This window comes from Lactuca sativa, chromosome 5, assembly GCF_002870075.4.
Source record: "Lactuca sativa cultivar Salinas chromosome 5, Lsat_Salinas_v11, whole genome shotgun sequence".
Lineage (NCBI taxonomy): Eukaryota > Viridiplantae > Streptophyta > Magnoliopsida > Asterales > Asteraceae > Lactuca > Lactuca sativa.
Genome location: NC_056627.2, coordinates 95954660 through 95981503, shown reverse-complemented (window position 1 = coordinate 95981503; position 26844 = coordinate 95954660). Strand labels below are relative to the sequence as shown.

General features: G+C 35.1%; 1 protein-coding gene and 1 long non-coding RNA gene across 10 annotated transcripts; both read left to right on the top strand.

Annotated features, from left to right (window-relative positions):
- Positions 1 to 12862: 12862 nt before the first annotated feature.
- On the top strand, positions 12863 to 15778 carry LOC111908399 (uncharacterized). The gene is made up of 6 exons (XR_002855861.3): positions 12863 to 13069; positions 13667 to 14116; positions 14206 to 14340; positions 14440 to 15290; positions 15383 to 15441; positions 15532 to 15778. It is a non-coding gene; the product is annotated as an uncharacterized LOC111908399 (long non-coding RNA).
- A 2915-nt stretch (positions 15779 to 18693) lies between these two features.
- LOC111908400 (uncharacterized) lies at positions 18694 to 25335 on the top strand. 9 transcript variants are annotated; one of them, XM_042902523.2, is made up of 4 exons: positions 18694 to 18862; positions 19046 to 19077; positions 22986 to 23496; positions 23631 to 25335. In XM_042902523.2, exons 3-4 carry the CDS (start codon positions 23187 to 23189, stop codon positions 23942 to 23944), a joined length of 624 nt encoding a protein of 207 aa, XP_042758457.1. In that variant the 5' UTR covers positions 18694 to 18862; positions 19046 to 19077; positions 22986 to 23186; the 3' UTR covers positions 23945 to 25335. The 9 variants fall into 9 exon arrangements, 7 of the variants coding, with proteins under 7 accessions (XP_042758457.1, XP_042758455.1, XP_042758456.1 ...); XM_042902521.1 differs by adding an exon at positions 21214 to 22468 and having other exon boundaries at positions 18695 to 19077; XM_042902525.1 differs by having other exon boundaries at positions 18696 to 22468; positions 23631 to 23791; positions 24791 to 25335.
- The last annotated feature ends 1509 nt before the right edge of the window (positions 25336 to 26844 follow it).

Here is a 26844-nt window from a genome sequence, read left to right as displayed (position 1 = left end):
GACACTACAAGAGAAATTTCCCAAAGGCAATAACAACTGGAAGCACAGGGAGAGTACTGACTATGGGACAAGAGGAGGCAGTTGCAGATCCCACAGTTGTTACGGGTACGTTCCTCCTCGGCAACTCTTATGCATGCATTCTTTTTGATTCTGGTGCGGAGAGAAGTTTTTTTTAGTCGTGCATTCAAACATCTTCTCAAACATAAACCTCAACCCTTAACCAAAACATTTACCGTTGAGATGGCTAACAGAAAGAAAAAGAGCATTAACGACATATTCGTAGGCTGTACCCTTACCCTAAACGATCACTCCTTTCCAATCAATCTTATGCCAGTTTCCATAAACAGCTTCGATGTAATCATTGGCATGGATTGGTTGATCCCTAATCGTGCTGATATCCTTTGTTATGAAAAAGCTATTCGTCTCAATCTTCCCTTTGGCGAAGCCCTCATGATTTATGGCGATAAACTCAGTTCAAACTTCCGTATCATTTCATGCATCAAAGCCCAAAAACTTCTGCGAAAGGAGTGTCATGCATTCCTTTCCCATGTCATTAACGAGAAGTAGGAAGTTAAAGACCTCGAGAGCGTCCCCGAAGTCTACAACTTTCCCGATGTCTTTCCCGAAGAGCTTTCGGGAATTCCTCCAGAGCATCAAGTCGAGTTTCGCATCGACTTAATCCCCAGAGCTACCCCCGTAGCTAAATCTTCATACCACTTAGCGTCAACAGAAATGCAGGAGTTATCCAGTCAACTCAATGAGCTGCTCAGCAAAGGATTCATTAGACCGACTTCCTCACCCTGGGGAGCCCCGATTTTATTTGTTAAAAAGAAGGATGTATCTTTTCGGATGTGCATCGACTACTGCGAACTGAACAAGCTCACCGTCAAAAACCATTATCCTCTTCCTCGGATCGACGACCTATTCGACCAACTTCAAGGAGCCAACTACTTCTCCAAAATAGACCTAAGATCAGGGTACCATCAGCTGCGAGTCCACGAGAGTGATGTTCCTAAGACAACATTTCAGACTCGATATGGTCACTACGAGTTCGCAGTAATGCCCTTCGGTCTAACCAACGCACCCACGGTATTCATGGACCTGATGAATCAGGTGTGCCGTTATTTCTTGGACAAGTTCGTAATCGTGTTCATCGACGATATACTTGTTTAGTCCAGAAGTGAGGAGGATCACAGACATCACTTGAAGCTAGTGCTGGAAACTCTAAGAGCGGAGAAGCTATATGCGAAATTCTCCAAGTGTGAATTTTGGATTCGAAAAGTAACTTTCCTAGGTCACGTGGTAAGCAAGGAGGGCATACACGTGGACCCTTCTAAAATCAAAGTGATAGAGAACTGGTCAGCACCGAAGACACCCACAGACGTTCGTCAATTCTTGGGCCTTGTTGGTTATAATCGCAGATTTATCCAAAACTTTTCCAGAATTGCCAAACCTTTAACCACTCTGACTCAGAAAGGTGTACCCTTGTGTTGGAGTGAAAAACAAGACACTGCGTTCCAAACATTGAAGCAGACCCTATGCAGCGCACTTATCCTGTCTCTGCCCGAAGGGACGGAGGACTTCGTTGTCTACCGTGATGCATCCAATCAGGGAAGCATGTAACGTTTCGGTGTGACAAGGAGATTTATACGTCTATCGTAAATAAAATCTTTCCTATCTTAAATTCTCGTCTCGGTACACCGAACGTCTGCTTGGGTGTACAAAACAAGAGGAATATGACAACCTGAGCCTAAGAATGTGATGGGTCATACATCGGTCGTTACGTCTGCACCCAATGATGGGTTTTGGTCATAAGACATCCTATGTGCTCATACAAACCCTAATGCTTGGATCTAGGTTTCTCTATTGTACATGCTTTGAATCCAAGACTATAAACCCTAATTCTAGCATATGGAAATCAATATTAACATATAATTAGGTTTATGATATTACCTTGATTTTTATGTAGCAATAACAATCCCAATTCCTCCTTGAATTGACTTTGGAAGGTTAGAGTCACAAGTGTCACTCCTCTAATGGCTTACAAACACCAAGAGCAAATGGAGAAGGTATAAAGAGAGAGGAGAGAGGTAGGAATTCGTCCTTAGGACTTCTTGGGAAGGGTTGGACGAATTCATGAGCCTTAGGGGGTTTATATAGGTGTAAAGATTAGGGTTTTAGTCCTTATCCTTATATAGTTGCTTGCCCACCAAGCAACCATAAGATAAGTCTTAGAAACCCTTATCCTAGTGGAATTCTAAGGCATTATCTCCTTAAATTCGTTCACCCTATATTTAAGATAATCCTTACCTTATTTTGTAACTATCACATAATTACAATTCAGCCCCTCTAGTTTAATTAATTACACTTGATCACAAAATTAATTCTTAATTAATTATTGACCAATACTAATTAAACAAATATAATTTCTCCTTTAATATATTATTCTTATAACATATTAATAAATCATAATAACCTCTCTCTCTATTTATTTCTCCAATCAAGTTGCTTTGGTGAAGGCAACCCAAAAGGACCATGCACCATCGGGTCAAGTACATACCAAAATAGTTATGGACTTAGACACTAATCCAACAGTCTCCCACTTGGATAAGTCTAACAACTATTCTGCGTATGACTTCGGATCCCGATCTGCAATCGTAGCTTTCCAAAGCCGCTGTCAACTCTGATCATATCAAATACGCGTGTCCTTAGATAAGGGATCATATATTCCTCCATTCTAGATATCATATAAGATATGATTTCAAATCATTCTCTTTGTACTACTTCTCGATTTCTGATTAATGACGACAGACTAATTGAACAAATCAAATTAGCCCTAGCCCGGTCGAGCATTTACGTTTGTCATCACTAAACCATCGAGGGGCCCAAAGATATCGCTTTTATCCTACTTTGGATAAAAGGAACGGATAAACTTTGATACAATGCTTGCTTGCACTCACGCACCGAATCACACACAACAATATGTTTTATAACACCAAGTTACTAGTGTGTTTACATATTATCAATGTGCAACCGATTCGCAAGATACAACTCACACATCTCGGTTTCAAGAATATAAGATGTTATCGTCTCACCAATCACTCGTGATACAATTCATGGAGTGATCCAAGTGAGTGTGGGTTTAATCCAATGCTCAAATTCATATTCATAAGCACTCATGAACGTTGCAACAAACATTTGTTTATGTATAAGGCTCTTTAGACAATCCACACACCAATTCAAGACAATCTTCATTCATATCTACTTCCAACATATGAGCGACTGTGGCCCGTTTGAATAATTCGATTATTCTTAATAAACTCAATTATTCTGGAAGTCAAAACATGCAAAGTGAAACACAAGAATAATACTAATCCCATATGGCCTCAACCCTTTGAGCATAAATAAAACACCTTTTATTTATCACCATATTGATTACTCATTATTTGTCATTTCGATTAATCAACTTCTTACTTGAATTACAACACTTGTCCCATGCTCCTAGCATGCACACAATGTTTACCTATGGTTCTTACTTTGTGAAATAGATCAAATTGAACATATTTCCAATCTTTCTCATTTCACAACTCCAAATCCTTTTTCCATAAGTTAAAGAATATCAAATTCTTGCTACTTATAGAATATGCTAGATTCTAGCATTCTATGCAACTATCCTTTCGTAATGTCACTGCACCAAAGTCACAAATACCATTACCAATGATATTGCAAAGTCTTCTATCGGAGATTGTTACAAGACAATTCCTTAGATATGATGTCTCTCACTCAAAGTACATTCCTTTGAACATCCTTTTGCATAAAAGTTTCTAATCTAGACATAGATTTTCAATATTTAATTCCCAATATAGATACATTTCCATATGACAAATTATTTTTAATAGAATCTTATTTATTCCTAATAATGTCGATATGGTCCATCCAATATGAGAACATTCCCATATCTTCCAATACTATACTTCCAATTACTCACAAGCGACCAATCCTCGTCGAACTTTGGATTGTCCTTTGATAGTTGTTTAATTATTTTAGTCAAAACCGATTCTAGTCCCTTTTCCCTCTAAATGCGCTAGACATTTGGAAAATTTTAGAATGGTCAAACATTAAGGTATTTGCAATAGATCCTATACCCGAAGCATATGAGACACGACGCATAATGTTTTATTTGCTATGTTCTCAAAATTCGAATTGTGAAGAGGAATGCCGTAATCATAATCGAAATTTTAAGAACACACTATGTACCTTTGACTAAGTTTATTAACATTTCTCAACCTAATCCTTTAGATTTGAAATGAAGCATAATATTCTCTCCCTTAATTATAGCAAAACAACTTTACAACCCTTACGACTTTGCAAGGTATAACTCTTGTTTTCTATAATTAATATTGCCAACTTGCAATACGTGCCTTAATAATCATAAAATCATAACATTTATGCTCCCACTATCATGATGATTATTATAAAACATAACACTTATGCTCCCACTAGCTTCGATATGTATTCATAAACATCTTAACTTTCAGAAATCAATACTTATTGAATTTTTTAAGTTCATGTTTCTAATACTTAATGCTTTGATAATCTTTTATCAAGGCTTCTTGAACTTATACACATTTGCCTTCGATAGTTCATATGTGTGTCTAAACACTTAAGACTAATTGCCAAACCTCACAATTCAAATTATGGAAAGGGATACCGTAACCATAATTGAATTCGAGAATGCAATTTTACAATCACTATCTTCTTAAAATCTTTCTTAGTGAAAGCATTTCCTCACAATCATTTTCATGAAGGAGGAAATCTTATGACACTTAGATTTTAAACGGTGTATGTGTTCCTATCCATGTGAATTTGTTGAAACCAAAGTTTACGACAAATTCAAACTCATATGGACCGAACTTTCTTAATCTTGATTTCTTGCCTTTTCGTAGCACAGCTGCCCACCATGTCTTCCAAGTAGTTAAGCAGCTCGCCCTTTCCTATCAATGTACCTTTCATCGATTAAGGTGCTTTGCCATTTATGCGTTCAAAATGAGAACTCATAGAACTCACATGCTTAATTAACTCAATTGGAATAGCACAGAAACAAAATAATGTCAACACGATAGGTTGTAAACCTCAACTCGTGTGCTAGTGATGATTGATAAGGTTTATTTGATTTGTTCTTGAAACCTTTCAAGACCATTAAGACTCCCACTGACTCTTTGACATATAAGATTCTCTTGTCAAAACATTTCTTGACAAACAAATATTCAAGAGTTAGTGTAGCTTTTATCAAAACTCTTCATAAATTGGTCCTAGTTGGTCTTTGTCTTATCTAAGACATCACAACTTACCACATTTAATGAATGTTTTAAACCTTCGTAATACTTTTCACTCATTGTTACAATCTTAACTCTAAGACTTGTTTTGGAACGAAGTATGATTGACTTCTTGATTTGACCATTTCTTCAATCTTTGATTCCTCTTCTTGGACATACAATTGTACCAAGACTCACTTAGAGGATCAATTGAGATATGGTTCTTAATCATTAAGACTTATCATAAAGCATAAAAGCTACTCTCCCTTCTTCTTAGAATGGAGAAACTTTTATCTTTCTGCCTACTTGATTCTTCTTATTCGTTTGCTATTGATTTAAACCTTTTTAATCAATTCCGAATTACACTTAATCTTATAAGTATAATCATATTTACTAAACCTTTAGTAAATCATGACGAATATCTTTGTTACTCTTATGGTAGACTTGATCAACATGCAACTTTATGTATTCGACCTCCTAGTCCTTCACTTGACACTTTGTCAATGAATTAGTCTTATTTACAAATATGAAATTTCTCATTCATCGTGCAACCAAGTTGCATGATTCCAAGTTTCTGTCCAATTGAAACTTGGGCGATGAGAAACTCTCCCTATTTGGTAAATTCTCGACTTTTCCATAAACACCATAAATAAGAATCATATCCATTTGTTGTAGAAATATGCAAACACCAATTTTCATAACGATTTCATTTCAAGGAAATAAACAAATAAATAAATAAGTCAAACAAAATTTATTTTATTTATAAAAGCAGCGGAAAAAATTGTCTTTACAATGCAAAATCCATTGAAAACTATGTAAAAGGAAAATTTCTAACAACTCTATCATAACTATCTAAGCTCAAAATCTAATCTTCAAGTCCATGCGATCAAGATCCATCTCTTGGTGATTAGATTCATCTTGCTCTCTCAACAAGCTTCTTTTCTTTTCACCGATCCTGCAAAAACACTCAAATGCAATCTTATCACATCATGTATTAAGAATCAATGAATAGGAACTTAACGGAGTTAGATAGTGGATTCTTACCTAAAGTAGAGCCATACGTTCTGACTCTCCCATCTCTTAGATCTCTTAGGTAATTAGGGCAACTTCGTCTCCAATGCCCCTTCTCTTGGCAATAAAAGCAAATTGACTCTTTTGGAACAACACATGGAACTACTTCAGACATCGCCTTTCTCTTATGATCAAACTTTTCAATCATTGCATGTCTTTCATTGCCATTGTCTATATCCATAGAGGTCTTGAAGGCAGATTCACCAATCAACTTTGCTTTTCTATTGCGCCAAACCGTTACTGATTCAGCAGCAATAAGCATATAGGTGAGATCTATAAGGGTCACGTCGTGGTTCATCATATAGTACTCTCTTACGAACTCACTATACGAGTTGGGAAGTGACTGAACAACCCAACTATTTCCTCACAGACAACGGATCCCAACATTCTTAGTCTATCAATGTGCGACTTCATCCTTAGGACGTGTGCACACACCGACTTTCCTTCTTTATGTTTACTTGGCAAAAGGGCTTGAGTGATATTGAACCTGTCAATTTTACAATCTTATGGGTTAGGGAGAATAATTGGAGGAGGAGGAGGAAGTGAAGCATGATTTCTTGTTCCTCGATCGAATCGTGGAATATCATCTTCATGTGGAATGCTTGTTCCATGGGATTTGGGAAGACCATAGTTGTCGAACTTTGACATCTACAAAATGGGAGAAAAACAAATTCAAGTTAGTTGATTGATTGAGTCCTTAGTAAATCACCCAAATGAGATACTAAGGCTAGGACCCAACACAATATTCTACAACTCGGGAGAGGGATGCCGTAACCCTAATTGAAGAATATTTGAAGGTAAGTGAATGACGATTCACTAATTTCCACCACGAAAAACAAAAAAGAAATTTAAGTTTTAAATCTATGAAAACTCCTAGATCCTTTGAGATTCATTGAACTTTCAATGGCATCTTTAAATCTCGATATGCCCCTCTTGTTTGTGACTGGGATGCCGAGGATCACAAAGCGGGTGTGAATAACCATGCAAACTTACATGGTGCCCTCACATGTTACAGTCACCTATTCGATGTGCCGGTAAACCATACATGCTCCACCGAACTATGACAAACATTGAGTCACCCATTGCTACCTTTGCTTAGAACCATTTAGTGTGCCGGTAAACCACACACGCTCCACTAACGTCTTCGCAAGGGCACAAAGTGTAATTTCATGGAATTGCATCAATTCACTTTTGCCTAAGTAACTAAGATTAGGAATTTTTATGAAAACTTTTAGTTACTTTTATACTTCATTATACTTATAATGGAAGGTTTTGTCCCATCCTACCCGTTCGGCTAACGACCCTCCACTAGTCAAGAGTGCGGTGGGTAAGAGTGGATACCCATTCAATCGCCATTTTATAGGCAATTTCCTTAAACACCCCTTATAGACCAGCTTCGTGAATGAAGCCTACTAACGGTAAGATTGACTTTTACTCATACATATATATAATGTTAGACTTTTAATGTTATATATAGTATAGGGTGTATTTTATACTTTCAAAATACTAGGTGGTCTAATTTAACAATTATACTTTTAATTCAATTAAATTGTAAACCTAAACTTTTATGGATTTGTTAAACTTCTTTTAATTATACACCTTAATTAATTAATAAAACCATAAGGGTGTGATTTGAACTTTTTCAAAACTATACTATAGTTTTAGAATTTAACATTCCTAATTAAACTTTTAATCAACTTTTAAATTCCAAAACTTGAGGGCAAGTTTTGAAACATTTCAACACATTAGGGTTTAGTATATACATCAAAATTAAACCATTTAATCAAAATTTAAATTCCAAAACTTGAGGGCAAGTTTTGAAACCTTTTTCAAAAACATTAGGGTTTCAACTATTTAAATTTCAAAACAACAAAACTTTTGGGTTCAAATTTAAACTATAAAACCTAAAGGACAAAATATGAAACTTTTCATAACAACAAGGATCAAATAACAAATAATTCAAATTAACATTTAATCACATAATTATCCATATTTGATTTATTTAATGATTTCTTGCAAAACAATTTATCAATTTACTCAAAATAATTAATCAATTATCTTATAAGGAAACAATTATCTTATTAATTGATAAATATCTTCAATTAGATCAAAATTATAGTCGAATATATCATATAATCGGATTAATATTGATCTAACATGATAAGGTAACTATCCATAAGCAAAAACAACAAGAAATCCCGAAGTACCCTCCTTCTGACGAGTTGACTCGGCGAGTCAGGCTTGGACTCGGCGAGTCTGCATGGACTCGGCGAGTTCAGCCATGGACTCGGTGAGTCCAGCCTCCAGAAACCCAAAAAACGAATTTTCCAGTTATACAATGCATCAATACAATTGAAACCAAGCTAGGCTCTGATACTACTGATGGGTTTTGGTCATAAGACATCCTATGTGCTCATACAATCCCTAATGCTTGGATCTAGGTTTCTCTATTGTACATGCTTTGAATACAAGACTATAAACCCTAATTCTAGCATATGGAAATCAATATTAACATATAATTAGGTTTATGATATTACCTTGATTGTTATGTAGCAATAACAATCCCAATTCCTCCTTGAATTGACTTTGGAAGGCTTAGAGTCACAAGTGACACTCCTCTAATGGCTTACAAACACCAAGAGCAAATGGAGAAGGTATAAAGAGAGAGGAGAGAGGTAGGAATTCGTCCTTAGGACTTCTTGGGAAGGGTTGGACGAATTCATGAGCCTTAGGGGGTTTATATAGGTGTAAAGATTAGGGTTTTAGTCCTTATCCTTATCTAGTTGCTTGCCCACCAAGCAACCATAAGATAAGTCTTAGAAACCCTTATCCTAGTGGAATTCTAAGGCATTATCTCCTTAAATTCGTTCACCCTATATTTAAGATAATCCTTACCTTATTTTGTAACTATCACATAATTACAATTCAGCCCCTCTAGTTTAATTAGTTACACTTGATCACAAAATTAATTCTTAATTAATTATTGACCAATACTAATTAAACAAATATAATTTCTCCTTTAATATATTATTCTTATAACATATTAATAAATCATAATAACCTCTCTCTCTATTTATTTCTCCAATCAAGTTGCTTTGGTGAAGGCAACCCAAAAGGACCATGCACCATCGGGTCAAGTACATACCAAAATAGTTATGGACTTAGACACTAATCCAACACCCAAACCTATCACAATGGCAGAAGTTCAGGAAGTGATGCGAACCATGATAGACTGGGAAAATAGAGGAAATGAGATGGCTTACGATACTGAATGATACCTATCGGAAGATATCATAAGAGAGGTATCTTACGTTTAGAATATGTCTGATAAAATAGTAGTACGTCTATAGAAGTAGGGTACGTCTAAATATACACATTTGATTGGTGGGATGATAGAACGATTGGTGTAATTCCTAAAGTTTTCCTATCATCTGGAATGTCCATCACCAACCGAGTTGAAGTAGAATTGATGATTGAAGATATGCATGGAAGAAGTCCTATTAGAGTATAGGGAAATTTTTATGATTATTTGGACACACTCGTATGTGTTAAATTGTTTTGTGATTTTAGGACTTCGGGACTACGAGACAATACTTGGGACGAGTATGAGTAAGTGTGAAAGGTAGTAGATGCATATACTACCGGAAGCACAGGCCTCACGCTTGGATCAGGGAAAGTCACAAGGTTACCAAGAAGCTAGTAATTGATTCTGTTTTATTCAAGTATGTCGTTACCATCGTTTCGGTAATGACTAAGAAGATGATTGTTATTCCGACCCTAGTGGTCATATCAATTTGAGTCTGACTACGCTGAGTATGTTATGTGGTTCAGAGAATCAAGTTTGAGGTAGCATCTGACTTAAAACGAAAGATTGAAATAAAAAGTGATCAGTAGAGGTATCGCGAAAAGTTGCTTGTAGCTAGAAATGCTACCTTTTAAGACGTGGTTAGAAGATGAAGGAAGGTATAGTCTGTTCTGGAATTTGACTCTAAAAGACCTGAGTCCAAGCGATGCATCATACGATGAGAGGTCATTAGAACATGACCCATCAGTCTATTATGATAATCGAAGGAAGAAACTTATCTCAAGTTTGTTAAAAAAAGAGTCTCCAATAAAGATCGAGATCGCGACATAAATATCATGATTGGAAGTCTAACATGAGATAGAGAGCGGGTTCAAGATCAGGCACTGCCTGTAGTCACGAAGTCTTAGAGTTAGATACTCATTAGAAGAAACATCAAAGTTACGGTTATTACTTAGGATGAAGAGATAACATATGGAGTCATCATGTGAGTCCTGTTTCGTTGATGATTTCGGGACGTAATCATCCTAAGGGGGAGATAATTGTAACGCCCGTAGATCCGGGCTAGTCAATTTAGAGATAATAAGGGTCAAAAACGACTTTTTGGCAAAAGATTATTTAGAATAAATAATCTTAAACAAGTTGTAGAATATATCTCAAGGGTTCCGTACATATAAAGAACGCCGAAATCCGAGTTATAACGAAGAAGTTATGACCCGTCGAAGTTTAGCGACGGAACCGGCACGACACCGCGAAGACGTAAATAGTGAATTTATGATAGAGCGACTTTTAGCCTTAGTAATCTAAATGAAAGTCGTAGAATATGTTAACCTGAGAACGTCCATAAAAAGAACGCCCAAATCTGACTTCGTATAAGGAAGTTATGATTTTTCGAAGTTTCGGCTTAGCGGTGTACAACCCGAAGTTCGAGTATTAGATCGAGCGGTTTTTAGCCGACACAACCTAAACGAGAATCGAAGATCTCGTTATTATTAGCGTAACAATAAAAAGACAGACGAAAATGGACATCGGATGAAGAAGTTATGAGATTTTAACGGACCAATCTTGTCCCCGCCTGTTAAAAATATAACTTTAAAAATAAAGTCAAAATTAGCCGACGGAGTCTAAACGAAAGTTGTAGAGTTCGTCTCCACCTACACGTGGATATAAATAACATCAAAAATGGAGTTCGTATGAACGAGTTAAAAATTATAATAGCATATTTACGTATTAAAATAAAGTATAAATCATATATACGTACACATATATACATATGTATATATCATTAGAAAGGTATCGACGATACGGTCATTATAAGACTAATGTTGAGTTCTTTCGACATTAGTTTAGTACAAATATCATTAAATCTATTTAAAATAGTATTATAAGGGGGCGTTTAGTTGTTTATTTAACTAAAAGGCCATTAAGTAATTATGGAGGGTAGTTTTTGAAAATTCAATTAGTATAAATAAGTGCCTTGGGCTCTCATATTTTTTGCACCATTCTCTTGATTCAAGAGTCTTTCTCTTCTTATCCCCCGAGCATTTCGGTCCCTCGTGATTCAACTTCTCTTTTTGGAGTTTTAGTATAGTAAGGTAAGCGCTGCACGAATCTTTCTTAGAAAGATTCAGCGATGAAGTTCTGCCCCTGCAGAGCCCGACTCCTAGCTAAAACCCCCCTTGTAAATAAGTTATGCTTACCCTATTTTAATATAGCTTATATTTAAAATTAGTATTGTTATTGTGAACTTATAATAAATATTTGAGCTATTATTATATAAGTATCGTTATAATATCTTTTTAACTACTCGCGGTACAGGGAATCCGGTTTAAAGGGCTGCATAGGGTTGTTGGATTTCAGAAGTTCTATATGCCATAATGGTCCTGCCCTCCGGTGTTTTATGTCTGGCCCTGTCTGTACATAGTGGTTGGAAAGTATTGTTTAGATGCTTATATAATAATAATAATAATAATAATAATAATAATAATAAGACTAATAATTAGTCACGATAAATATTAGATTAAAATCTAGTGGTAATAATAGTAGGTTTCGTCGAAGGAAATTATTTTAAAATAAACGAAGCGCTGTCCGAGTACCGAGTCACCACCTTCTCAGGTGAGTGCATAGTTACTTTCATCTTACACATAGATATGAAGTATTTAATATAAATTACATGTTGTGAGTGCATAGTTACTTTCATCGTACACATAGATATGAAGTATTTTATATAAATTACGTGCTATGTGTGCATATTATCTGAGTACTTGTTGTCTATGCTAGATGAATGATTTTATACATGTTTTAAATGATTTAAACTGTATATGTATTTTATATCTACGATTAGGGGTGAGCAAACCCGAACCAAGAAACCGAAAAACCGACGAAATCGAAACCGAAAAAACCGAAACCGAATCAAAACCGACGGTTAGGGTTTTAAGTTTTTAAAAACCGATTTTTTGGTTTCGGTTTCGGTTTTTACCTAGAAATCGACCCACTAAACCAGAGAAATCGACCTCTCTTTAAAAACCGAGAAACCGACCCATAAACCCGCAAAACCGATGATTTTTACTGACCTTTTTATTATATATATATATATATATATATATATATATATATATATATATATGTATATTAAAAAAAATAAAGATGAATAAAAGAAGCCCTTCGTTATTTACTTATCCCATTTTCTTTTTGCCCTACTCGCAATCGCATTCCCGCATCGGCGCATCTCCCAGACTCCCACTGAAGTGAAGAAGCTCCTCAGGCATTCAATCGATCGCACAGTCGCACACATCTGAGGCTCCGAGCCTCCAACGAGACCGGAGCCCAAACCTCCGGCGCCATCAACGAGACCTGCAACTCCTCTGTATCGTCAAATACGGTTCGTGTTCTTTCTGAATTCATGTTTAACTGTTTAAGTTCATCCTAATTTTTCTGATTTCATATAGAATCTTGTGTTTATGTTATGAATTTCGCTTGTGAGTTGCTGTCTGGTTCGTTTTTTTTTGCCTAATCTGTGTTGGTTTTTTTTGCCTGATCTGTGTTTGTTTTTTTCCTGATTTCTGGAAATTGTTGGTGTCTTGGTGAATCATCAAGATATGTGTACTGGTCACTGTTCAGAGATACAATAATCATGGTGGTTTGTATCAATTTGATGCATTGCATTTTGTTTAGAGAAAACTACAAATATGGTTCCAACCAAAATGTTTAGTTGTTTACTGCTTGCCTACCTTTACTTTATCAGTTTCCTTTTGTTATTATTATCATCATTATTATTATTATTATTATTATTATTATTATTATTATTATTATTCAGTTTATTGCTGTGAAATGTTGATATCAAAATAATCAATTTGATGCATTGTATTCTGAAAGATGTGAATCTTATTGTTTGCATATAGAGTGTTGAATTGAAGCTTCTTATTATCTAAAATTTTTTGGTTTACATATGGATTGGTGATTGTTTTTTTCTATGTAGATGGAAAGGTCTCAACTAGATGCACAAACTGTTGATGTTGATGCTCCCCAAACCGTTGATATTGATCTTGATGTAGACGAAGGAGATGATGAAGTAGTTGCAGATAATAAGGGTGGTGGTCATAGAGTATCTTGGGTATGTCAACATTTTGATAGAGATGTCATAAAGAAGGGTGCTAAGAAAGTGAAATGCCCATATTGTTCAACAATGATGTGTGCAAATTCAAAGAAAAATGGTACGAGTGCAATGGGAAATCATTTAAGACTCTATTGTCCAACATCTCCTGTTTATGACCCTAAAGGCAAAGTTGGTGATACGAAAAAACAATTTGTGTTGAGTTTCAAAAAAGTGGGAGACTCGGGGGCTACTTCTTTGGAAGTTCATTCCTTCAGCCAAGAGAAATGTAGGAATTCGTTAGCTCGCAGAACAGTATGAGGCGGCGTTTGATAGGTATTTTATATACTATTAAGTATGATATATATATATTTTTTTATAATTTACATACTAATGTTTTTATTGAATTTTATTTTGTATTGTAGGCTTCTTGTGATTGTTAGTGGTTTTAAAACTTTTTGTGGAAGTGAGGTTCATGATGGTGAAGTGACTACGAGAAAAAGAAGAAGAAATGAGAAAGTTGTGGGGACTCCCGATGCCGACGATTGGGAGGTTGCTAGGTATATATATATATATATATATATATATATATATATATATATATATATATATATATTACATCAATTATGAAATCTGATATTGTTTAATTACTTTGGTAGGTATTTTATCGACTATTTGATGATCTTTTACAATGTCACAAAAAAGATATCCGGGTCCAAGTATGTGACAGCAAATATATTTTTTAAGGAACTTGTGACAATACAAGCAAGCATAACTAGAATGTGTGCAAGCACACACGAGAAAAAGAAAAAGATGGCAAAGTCGATGAAAGAAAAATACGACAAATATTGAGACAACATTGAGAACATGAACTTCATGCTTCATATTGCTGTCGTTTTAGATCCCAGCAACAAGATGTGTTATTTGGAGTATTGCTTGGAGTTGATTTATGGTAAGAATTCTACCAAAACAAAAACAATTTTGGAGCATGTCAACAAAACACTAGAGGACTTGTTTCAACACTTTAAAAACAAGACGGAGAGAGAAAGATGTGAAAAGACAAGGAGTGCATCGTCTTCTACACCTAGTTATTTTGATTTTGGGCATGGAGTTGATATGGAAGACGATTTTGAAAGGTTTATGGAACAACGCGGGCATGGGGTTAATAAAACAGAGCTTGAGATTTATTTATCAGATGGGATGGAAAAATAGGCGGAGGATTTCTAGATTTTTGGGTGGTGGAAATCTAATTCAACAAAGTTTCCTGTACTTTCTGAAGTGGCGAAACTTGTTTTAGGAATGCAAATCTCCACAGTTGCATCAGAGTCGGCATTCAGTACTGGCGGGAGGGTGATTGATGAAAGTAGAAGCTCCCTTACACATGTGACTGCCGAAGCTTTGATTTGCGCACAAGATTGGATACGGGACACCCCAATTGATATCCAGTTTAAAAATATGACGACTTTATATATGGAAGAGACGCGAGAGAAGTTGGTGCCAATAGAAACCGGTAAATATTTCACTATTTTTTACATAATTATAAGTTCGTAATTATATATGTTTATAATTAATTAATTACATACTATTGTTTTGTGTTTGTAGAGGAATTGAGGTGTGGTCAAGGGAGTTGCATGGATGAGGATTTCACTTGAATTTTAAAGGTTTATAACTTAATTATTATAATTTTATACTTTTACACAAGTTTATTGCTCAATAATCATTGATCAATACTAATGTTTTTTGGTTTGTAGATGAATGGGGAAGTGGTGAAGAGATTTACATGGATGTTGATTGAAGATTCGTGTTTGCGTGTTTTGGACTTTTGGTTGTAATCGACTATTTGACTATTTCGGACTTTGTGTTTTAGTGATTGCGTGTTTTGTTGTAATCGTCTAATCAACAATTTCGGACTTTGTGCTTTACTTTGATTGTGTGTTTGGTTGTAATAGACAATTTGGTTGTAAAACTCATGTTTTTTGAAGTATTTAACTTCAATTAGGTGTTTTTTGAATTATTTAACTTATTGCTCCATTTCTGGAAAATGGGTTTAAACCTAAAACCCATGGGTTTAAACCCAGAAACCGTAAGTGTATGGGTTGAACCCAATAAACCGAGAAACCGCCCAGACCGATATCAGAACCCGAGAAATCGAACCGACCAGAAACCAATGCCATTGGGTTCTAAAAACCAGAAACTGATCATTTATGGGTTGGGGTCCAAAACCGACCCAAACCGACCCATGCACAACCCTATCTACGATAATGTTGGGGGTAAAACATGGGTAGATGTAATAGATGGAATATGAGTTGGATGATGAATTGAGAGGTGTTATAGACCACGAGTTAAGGGTGAGAGGTGGACGATGTAAGAAGCCTTTCCCAAATGATGGCCCCGTCATTCAGCAGAGTATGGATGACAACCACATACTATTCTAGACAGTCTAGTGGAACACTAGCAGGCTCGCAACCTGTAGGTGTTGTGAACGATGTGTTCACCCGGTGTACTCTAAACCCTGGTGTCCATGCAGACTTGGTGCCTAAACCTTGGTGATCATGCAGACTTGATGCCTAAACCTTGGTGATCATGCATACTTGATACCTAAACATTTGTGATCATGCAGACTTGATGCCTAAACCTTGGTGATCATGCATACTTGATACCTAAACATTTGTGATCATGTAGACTTGATGCCTAAACCCTGACAACTATGCAGACTTAGTGCCCGTTGTGTAAACCGTGGCAATGATGGACTTCGTGCCGATTCCTTAGGATGATCCTTAGGAATGAATGAACGAGGAATAGTTGATTCTTAGGGTAGATCCTTAAGACTAAAGAAGATAATGGGGATGGGTAATTGGGTTGATTGTTTAAACATAATAATTATATTATTGTAGGTTGAAAACCTTATGTACTCACTAGGTTTCCCAACCTGACCCACTCAGTTTATTTATATCACATGTGTTGATATGAAGTGACATTACACTGAGAGATTAAGGAGATATAGATCACTAGTGTAAATAAATGTAAGTTCTGTTTATGCTTATGTTTCTGTATTGATGATGACATCCCAAATGTTTTAAAATAAATAAAATACGTTTCTTCGGAAATGCTTTGATAACGTATTTATCGTGTTTTTCTGGGAATAAATTCCGCAACATTTTTATTAAAAGAGGTACTCTGATTTTCATAAAGCATAAACAAAATCGGTCTTTTCTGGCCGTGAAAATCGGGATGTCATAAAAACTGATTTATTATTTATTAGGATCTTTTTGAAGAAATCTTACCTTAATAACCTTTCTCATTTCTTGAACTCTAAAATTAAGACTTTTATTAACAATCAAGAACACAATTTACAATAGTTTCCATGTATATATAAGCACTACATCAAAACAAATGCAATGTTTCTAAACAATTGTGACTATCCAATCTGATCCGTTGTGATATTTCAAGCCTTCAATTCTATGTGAAACACAACATCCTTTCATGTAAACGGTTGAATCTACAATCACTTTCTGCATCACCAAATATGAAAAAACGCTATGGAGAGATCTATAAAAGCAACCATCTCTTTGTTTGCTGCCACACATCATAAAGTTCGCATCCTTAAAATTGATTAGAGCAATTAATAAAAACAAGCTAACATTTAAACAAATAACAAGCTAGCAAGTAATAATGAGGTGAGCCAGAAAATCTATTTGAGAGGCCGTGAAACCAAGATTAGAGACAAACACAAAAGAGACAGAGATACCAAAGGTTGAAGAAGTGAAGAGAAATCCTTTTGGAATCTCAGTATCCTCGATATATAAAATCAAAATTTTCAGAATCAAATAGAAAACACTATCTACAGACTATAATCCACAAATTACAAGAATCAATAATTCAGAAAACAATCGAATATTAAACAGAAAATCGAAAACTACAAGAATCATTAATCGGAAACAACATATAAAATTAGAAATCCAATTGGATATTTAAAATCAGAAATCAAAATTTACCAGAATAACAAACTTTGATTGTGCAACTGCAGCTATGGGAAGATAGGTTATTCAATCGTCAATCGACAACAAGCATAGGGTGGAGGAGGACATTAGAGTAGCTGGAAAGTGTAGTTGGTGGCTCTGCTTGGTAGGCCGTGGGACGTCAATCATAGGTTGGAAGAGGTTGGTATGTTTTGAGCAAAGGAAGGATTGGCTAAGGAATGAGATGAATGGTTTTTAGGGGTTCTTGTTTCGGTGATTGAGAAAGAAAGTGATCTTCAATTTGAATCGGGAAGAGTCCGGATGAGATAAAGATAGGAAGCGATCCATCACCAAAGGACAAAAGGGGCAGACCATGAAGATGACCAAGTCAGGAGCTTTTTTTCCTTGGACCAAGTTTGAGGATTTGGGAGGGTTATGGGCCGAGTTAGGCACTATAATCTGGCATCAAACACACAGACTCAGACTGAGTCAGCAAAAACAGAATCTGACTGGACTGGGTCAGAAGGAAATCAAACAACCCCTTAGATTGGTTATGTCTTGAAGTCCAAAAAACCAAAAAATTTAATCGAAACTACTAATATATACGGGATTTGGAAGAGACTGAGATGACTTATTTAGATGATATGTTTATTACGGGTGACAATTGGATCGGGTTTGGGATAATGGATTAACCCAAAAACTCAAACACATAACCCAACTCAACCCATGAAATAATCAGGTTGACGGTTCAGAAATTTTAACTCTAACCCGTTTATTTACATATCGATTTGTGTAATTAGATTAGAACACCCATACAATTTATCACTTTTAAAGCTAATATATACAAATACAAAGCATTTGATACAAATAACTCGGTGCATGTGTTAATGGACTCATAGTTAGCGGCCCATTAAGAATGGTTGAATACTTTGAAGTTTAATAGCCTACTGGCTCATTTGATATGGTACGGTCTTTGATAACTGGTCACTGATACCAGGGTTTCAGAAAGTCATAGGATAAGGTGCCGACATACGCTCTGCCCAATTGGAAAATTTCTTCGACGTAAATCGTCTTTCTTTCGCTATCAAATTTACACTAATCAACTGAATTATTTCCGAATCAGGTAATTGATTTCTGAGTTTTGAAACTTGGTATTTTGGGTGTTTGTTTCGATATCGGTTGGACCAGTTTACAATAAGAGATACTGTTATTAATATTATTTTCTTTTTGTGTAGCATATATGGGATTTTAAGAATGTTATTCATGTTCTAATAGGTTATATGATTCTTGTTAAATTGCGAAACAGGTACAATTTGGTCCAATTACTGTTACTCAAAGGTTGGTAACCATGAGATTTAGCTCAAATCACATGTGTGGTTAGTATTAGTTTGGCTGAAATCTAATGACGATAATTTTATTGGTGAACTTTTTGTAGATCGGTATAATATACGAGATTTATGAATCTTAGATTTGGATGATTATTAATTTTCTAGAAATATACCCCACTGGTTTGGGGAAAAACTTACACTTCCATGGATTATGAATAAAGATATTTTCACAAAACGGGTTTCTCGATCTTCGTATTAAACATCTTCAAGTTTTAGAGCTTGCATATAAGCTTGTTAGTGGAACCATCCCTTGTTTTCTAGGAGAGTTGAATGTCATGGTTAAGAGAACTACATTTGCAGACTATTGCTAAGGGAACAAAGATCCATGACATGTACTTTCCTAGACAACGAGGGATGGTTCCTGAACAACCTTATGTATTTTCCAACGTTTGAAGACTTGCAGTTTTGCACAAAGATCGAGGAGTTCTACCGGTGAAGTTTTATTTGAATGATTTCTAAGGTGTAATTTGTTTTCCAATCCATTGGGGTATATTTCCAAAAAATTTGATATTGTTCAAATCTAAGACTCTTAAATCTCGTAAAGCTTTTACTTTTGAACAAATAAAGTTAGCGTCATTTGGTTTTAACCAAAGTAATGTTGAAGTATTAAGAGCTATCAAAATTGGGCTAATACCTCATGGTAACCAATTTTTGCATATTCTCAAATTTGTTGCATGTCAATACAACATGAGCTGCACTTTTGAGAGATAATTGAGCAGATAAAACCAAGTTTAGTCAGATGACTTGCTCAGAAGGCTTAGGTCCCCTTTGATAGTTTCTGTCTGAGAAAGTGCTGTCTGGTAAAGTTTTCTGACCGGGAAAGAAACTATGTTGTTTGATTGTAAATCTGATTGACTGTGTTGAATGATGAAAAAAAGTAATATTTCAATAAAAAAATAAATTTAAAAAAGTTAATTAAAAAAATCAATAATCCAATAAAGAAAGAAATAGTCGGGGTTTGGTGTATAATTGTTTTTCCAACCCATTCAGCCAGAAAGATATGATTTTGGGGCTTTCTGGAAAAGACATATCTTATTGAAAATACCCCTTCTTTTGTGCAAATCAAACAGTCTTTCCAGTCCATTTAGTCAGAAAGATTTGTTTGGACCTGAAAGATGCGTATCAAACGGGGCCTTAATGTCTATTTTTTTTTCTCGCTATTTTACCTCTTTTCTTGAAGTACATATTGTGATATATAAAAGGTTATACTTATTTACCTTTGATCATAAGGCTACAGCGTTGTCAAGTTTGGATTCAGATATGACGCTATTTATTTGCATTTATTTTGATCATATGTCTATACGAATTGGACCGGATTATCATGAGGGTTGGCAAGTAGTATAAACGGATATGTCATATAAAAGTATCGTTTTGGACCTTGTAATGGTTTGTTTATATTTGCTTTTTCTATATGAAAAATGCTAGTATAAGGGAAATATGTAGTATTTAAACTAATTAAATAATCAATTAGGCAATATTTTAAAAGCTTATTGGTATTAATCCGTGGATAGTTAACAAGTGCCATAAATTTATCTCTTCTATGTGAAATTGGATAGCTCTAAAATCTAAATTGATAAATTTGTCACTTCTATGTGAAATTGGATAGCTCTAAAATCTAAATTGTTATGTGTTGAACTAGTAAAAACTAGAATGAATTACACCATTCATCTTCGTACATATGTCAAAACATGAGTTTAGTCCATATTTTCAAATATTAACTCGGACGGGATTGTCTCTGTATTTGTTTATTTTTTATTTATTTATTTATTTTTTTTGCACGGTTAGTCCTTATTGTCGTTAGCCGTTAATTGTTTTCGTTTAAGTGCTTTCGTCTTTTTAGGTCCAACCCTTTATAAATATTAGGGTAAATTATACATATGGTCCTTATGGCATGGATTAATTTGCATGGTTGGTCCCTAAATTAACTTTTTTATTTGCTGTCTTTATTTAATTAATTTATTTTTTATTTCTTTAGTTTTCATTCTTTATGTAAATATTTTAGTTATTTATTTCTTTAACACTATTCTTATCCCATTCTAATTCAAAGTTCCAACACCATGTTCACACCTGTGTTAATGAAATTTAGATATAGGGTTTGTGGATAAGGCATGGATGATGGAATAACATGGGATTGCGGGTGTGGTTTAGTGAGCTTTTGTGGAACTATGAAAGATGAAAAAGCATTGTTCGATGAAATTCCCAAATTTGCCGTCGAGTAGGAATTCACATGGTTTGTCTCGCGTTGCTTATCATCCAGATCACAAGCTTTGATGATAGCCATTGTTTCAGCATGAATGAGTCTGTTGAGTTCTTTGGTTTTCTTAATAACAGAGACATTCATATCCCATGACTTGGGAAGGGAATTCAACAGTTTCTTGTTTATATCTGATTGTGGCACAAAAATTCTGGCGGTACTCATTTCGGTGGTAAGAGTAATAAATCTCTGCAGTTAGGCCTCCAGTGTCTCTTCGAGAACCTGATTGAATATGTTGAATTTTTAACGGAGCATGTCTTGTCTGCTCTGTTTCATGTCTTCATTACCTTCATAGATCTCATTCAATACTTCCCAAAGTGCCATGGTAGAATCATACTCCCTGAATCCTTGAGTGATGACAGGGGATAGAGCCATTGTAAGAGTTGTCAGTGCTTTTTCTTGTTCTTCAATTTTATCAAAATCTGCATCAGTGTAGTCTTGCACTTCTTTTTCAATAATAGTTCCATCTTCCGGGGTATTTGTGATTCTAACAGGACCCCTAAGATTGTTGCGCCAAATCTTGAAATGTTTCATTTTGATGTATTTTTCGATTCTATATTTCCATTCCAGAAATCCTTTTGCGAATAAGAGACGTGGAATTCTCGTGGTAGTTCCCATGATTGAGTCTAGTTCTTGACGAATTGCATTGTATTGAGGTTCCATTTTTTTGTTTTGTTTTTTTTAATAATTTTTTTTAAACAAAGAAAATTACAATTGAAAAAGGTTTACAACCCAAAATGGTCTCCAGCCAAATATGGTTTACAGCCAAAAACGGGTTCATAACAAAAAACAGGTTTACAGCCAAAACAAGTTCACAGCCGGGTTTTCGGCCGAAAATGGTCCACAGATGAAAACTTCAGCTGAATATTGATGAATAGTGGTCAACCAAAACGCCCAGAATTTTGACGAAAAAGACGATTTCAAGCAGATTTTCAATCCTTTTGGCCTTGAATTCACGATCAACAGCAAAAACCCAGTAACAATAGCAACAACACCGAAAACACTCTTGATCAACACTGAAAATGGATACCAAACAGCCAAAAATAAGTTTGATCAAGTTGACACTAGATTGGCTCTGATATCAATTGTAAGTCCCTAAATCTGGAACCAACTTGTGATCAACAAATAAACAAACCAAAATGATCAAGCACAAGAATGAGTAGAAAACATAATTTATCCAAATTGCACACGTTTTATATATAGCCGAAAACGTCTAGTACAATGGACACTACACACACTTGACCACAAACAACAACTGAAAACTGACAAGAAAGGACACTATATATAATGAACAGTAACAGCAAACTAGTTTGCAGCCGTAAACACCACATGGACCGAAAAAGGGACGTTTTCGGTCCACCCAACCGAAAACCCACAAAACACTTGTACAAAGTGTAACAAAGCCTAAAAAACATAAATGCCTAGATCAAACCAACAAAACATGTCCTAATAAATCTTCCTCAATATCTATGGGCCGAAATAGCTTCTACTGCATGTTTTACTCAAAATCGATCTTTTATTCATCGTCATTTTAACATCACTCCTTATGAAATAATTAACAACCGAAAACAAAATGTTAAATTTTTCCATGTTTTTGGTTGCAGGTGTTTCATTATGAATCTCAAGGATAATCTTCCGAAATTTCAGTCAAAAGCTGATGAAGGGATATTCTTGGATATTCACACAATTCAGTTGCTTATAGGGTGTTAAACAAACAAACGAGAAAAGTTGAAGAAACATTTAATCTCACTTTTTATGATTATTTTGTTAAACAAATTGAAAAGACATTCGAACAACAACCAATAATGAATGAATCAAATGATGAATCTCAAACATTGAATTCGTTAGATTTTGATTTTTATTTAATTTTTGGTGTTCCAGATCGAGCTATTGATGTCGAAGTTAATGTTGATGACAATCGTGTTCTTGAAGCATTGAAACATTCAGATGAATCTACTCTCACACAGGATAACAATGATTTGCTATCATCAACAAATTCTTCAGGAAATAACGAAAGTCTGCTAGTTATAACGAATGTTCAAGTTGAGGGGGACCACTTGAATTCCTCTACTCAAGTTGAGGGGGAGCATACTTTTAAGGGGGGAGAGAAAGAAAGTATGTTGATGGCAAGGGGGATCATTCTGATACTAATCCAATTATCGAGGGGGAGCAAGTTGGAAATAATACAAATGTTTCGAATGTTCAGGATAATGAGTTTCATAACATGAATGATAATTTGTCAAATGCAGGTGAAGGATCTGAAATTGAAGAAATGTTCGAAGATGCACCTTTGGACTTTGATCCTACATATCCTCCAATGGATAGATGGACTCGAATTCATCCAAAAGAACTTCTTGGTGATCCTCATGATGGAGTGTTAACACGAGCTCAACTTCGTGCAAATAATGAGGTACTTAATGTTCATCAGGAATTTTACATGTTCAATGTTTTTATTTCGAAAATTAAACATAATCAGTCAAGGCTGGTATGGAAGATCCTGATTGGATTGTTTCTATGCAATCTGAGCTTACTGAATTTGAAAGAAATAAAGTCTGCATATTAATTCCCAAACCAAAAGATGTTTCAATTGTGGGCTTAAAATGGATATTTAAAAATAAAACAGATAAAGATGGTAATATTGTCCGAAAAAAGCTAGGCTTGTAGTTAAAGGTTATTCGCAACAAGAAGGTACAGATTATGAGGAAACCTTTTCCGCTGTCGCAAGACTTGAGGCAGTTCGAATATTTTTAGCCTGTACAACGCACAAGGATTTTGATGTCTACCAGATGGATGTTAAGTGTGCGTTTCTCAACGGTGAACTCGAAGAGATGGTGTACGTTGAACACCCCCCGGGTATTATAAACGAAGAATTCCCTGATCATTTTTATATTTTAGATAAATTTGTTTATGGGTTAAAACAAGCACCAAGAGCCTGGTATGCAACTCTTACCAATTTCTTAAAGTAATCAAAATTTAAACAAGGATCAGTTGATACCACTCTCTTTTGAAACAAAGTTGGGAATCATCTCATGCTTGTTCAAATTTATGTCGATGATATTACTTTTGGTTCTACTGACCCTGCTTTGTCAAAAGAATTCGAAAATATGATGAAAAGCCAATTTGAGATAAGCATGATGGGGAAGATAAACAATTTTCTAGGATTAAATATTTGTCAAAACAGAGAATGAATATTTATTAATCAAGATAAGTATACAAGAAATCTGCTTGAAAATTATGGAATGGCGAATAACACAAAGTTAAGAGTACCAATGGCATTTGGAACAAGCCTTAATCCTTCGTTGGATAAACCAGCTGTTGATCTTAAATTGTATCAAAGCATGATAGGTTCGTTACTTTACCTCACGGAAAGTCGACCTGATATTATGTTTTCTGCGTGCAATTGTGCTAGGTATAAATCGAATCCCAGGGAACCTCATTTAACTGCAGTCAAGAATAGATTTCGCTATCTCAAAGGAACAACTTCGTTAGGACTGTGGTATCCTTCAAAGACAGGCTTTTTCATACAAGCATTCTTAGATGCTGATTTTGGTGGTGGTAATCTTGATCGCAAAAGCACAAGTGACAAATGTTAACTACTAGATGGGAAGCTTGTAAGTTGGCCATCGAAAAAGCAAACTTGTGTTTCGATTTCAACAGCAGAAGTTGAATATGTTGTTGTTGCAACTTTCACCTAACAAATCATATGGATACAAAGTCAACTACGTGATTATGCGGTAAACATGAAGAAAATTCCATTGTATTGTGACTCACAAAGTGCCATTCGCATCTGCCATAACCCTGTGCAATATTCGAAAACAAAACACATTGCTCTTCGTTACCATTTTATCAAAGATCACGTTGAATATGGAAACATAGAAGTTCATTTTGTAAAGACAACTGATCAGCTTGCTGATATCTTTACAAAACCATTAGATGAAAAATATTTTATGAGAATTATGAATGGCTTATGAATGATGGATGCAAATTCTGTTCCTGGACATACTTCGTTAGAATGTCAAGCCAAAGTGGAGGAAAAATGGCAATTCAACAGTTACTTTTCATAATCAACACTTCGACATGCTTCGTTTTCGACATCATGCACAATGGTTTGACAAAATCTTCGTTTCTTTTGCTATTTTTCAAAATTTTGCTAGTCAGGTACATATTTTTTTTATTGTTTGCTATTTTTTTAACATCAAAAACAACAAAAAGATTTTCGTTATTATCTTTCTTTTTCAAAAACAAAAACAACAAAAAGATTTTCATTTTTGTTTTTCTCTTTCAAAATTCAAAAATGTCAAAAAGATTTTCTTATTTTTTGTTATTTTCTTTCAAAACTCCAAAATCCAAAAATATTCTGTTTTGTGAATATTTTCTTGTGCAGATTTTATCGAAGATTTTTGTTGGTTCATGCTTTCTGCTTAAGGAAAGTGTATAGTTTCGAAACTTTATCCTACTTTGGATGTCCCTAGAAGCATGCTGCAGCATGTCGACTCAAGCCTCCATGACTCAATGTGTTTTCGAAAGCCTTAATGGACTTTTCATCACGAAAATTCCTTCCCAATCAGGTTGTATTCACATTAGTCTCTGATTACCTTACTCTTCTCATATAAGTTAAGAGTTAACTGCTTGGTCCAATCATAGGAGAGGTACATTCGATTCTTGAACTAAACTTTTTCATCCTAAAGATCTTTCACGGTCACACACAAAGACATATACCCAAGACATTCTGGTTAGAACCAACCAGGTTATAGGTATGTAAACAATCTATGTTAATGATCTAGATTCATGAAACTATGATGAAAGTGAAACGCAAAATTTCGAACCATTAATGGAATTGACGGGGAACTTTTCTCCAAATTCTAACGAAACTTTTGTTTCAGTACCACTTTTTGATACTCCAAATCATATTCTTTATATTTGCGTGGTCTTGCTAAAATGTTTGAAACCCACAAAATTTTTCCCAACAAGATCCAGACGTACTTTTGTTTTGTGGAAAATGATTTCTGTGTGAGTATCTATCTGATTGTTCGTTACTTCATATATTTCTAATACGTACTTGTCCCTAACAACACTGGTCAAATAGGTAATTTCATTTCCAATATATCACTCTTATGTTTGATGGGTTTGAGCCATAAGAACTTTCCTATGTTCACATGCAAACCCTAATGCTTGGATCTAGGTTTCTCTAATTGAACATGCTTTGTATCCAAGACTTTGAATCATAGATAGTAAACAAACAACTCATAACATATGAAATCAGATCTAGAAGAATACCTTGAGTTACTTGCTTGAAAACTTCTTTTCCTTGGAGCTTAGAGTCACAATTGTCACTCCTGTAATGGCTTACAAACACCTACCAGCAAGAAGATGATTTGGGAGAGGGAGAGAGGTGAGAAATCGGCTCTAGGGTTTCCTCAAACATAGAGTATCCGATTTCTCCAACCTTAAGGGTCTATTTAT

What these genes read in the sequence shown, in the direction of transcription:
- LOC111908400 (XM_042902523.2), top strand. Translation starts at nt 23,187, where the DNA reads ATGAATGAATCAAATGATGAATCTCAAACATTGAATTCGTTAGATTTT. An exon ending in TAAGGGGGGAGAGAAAGAAA is followed by an intron (nt 23,497 to 23,630) that starts GTATGTTGATGG and finishes TGTCAAATGCAG; the next exon opens with GTGAAGGATCTGAAATTGAA.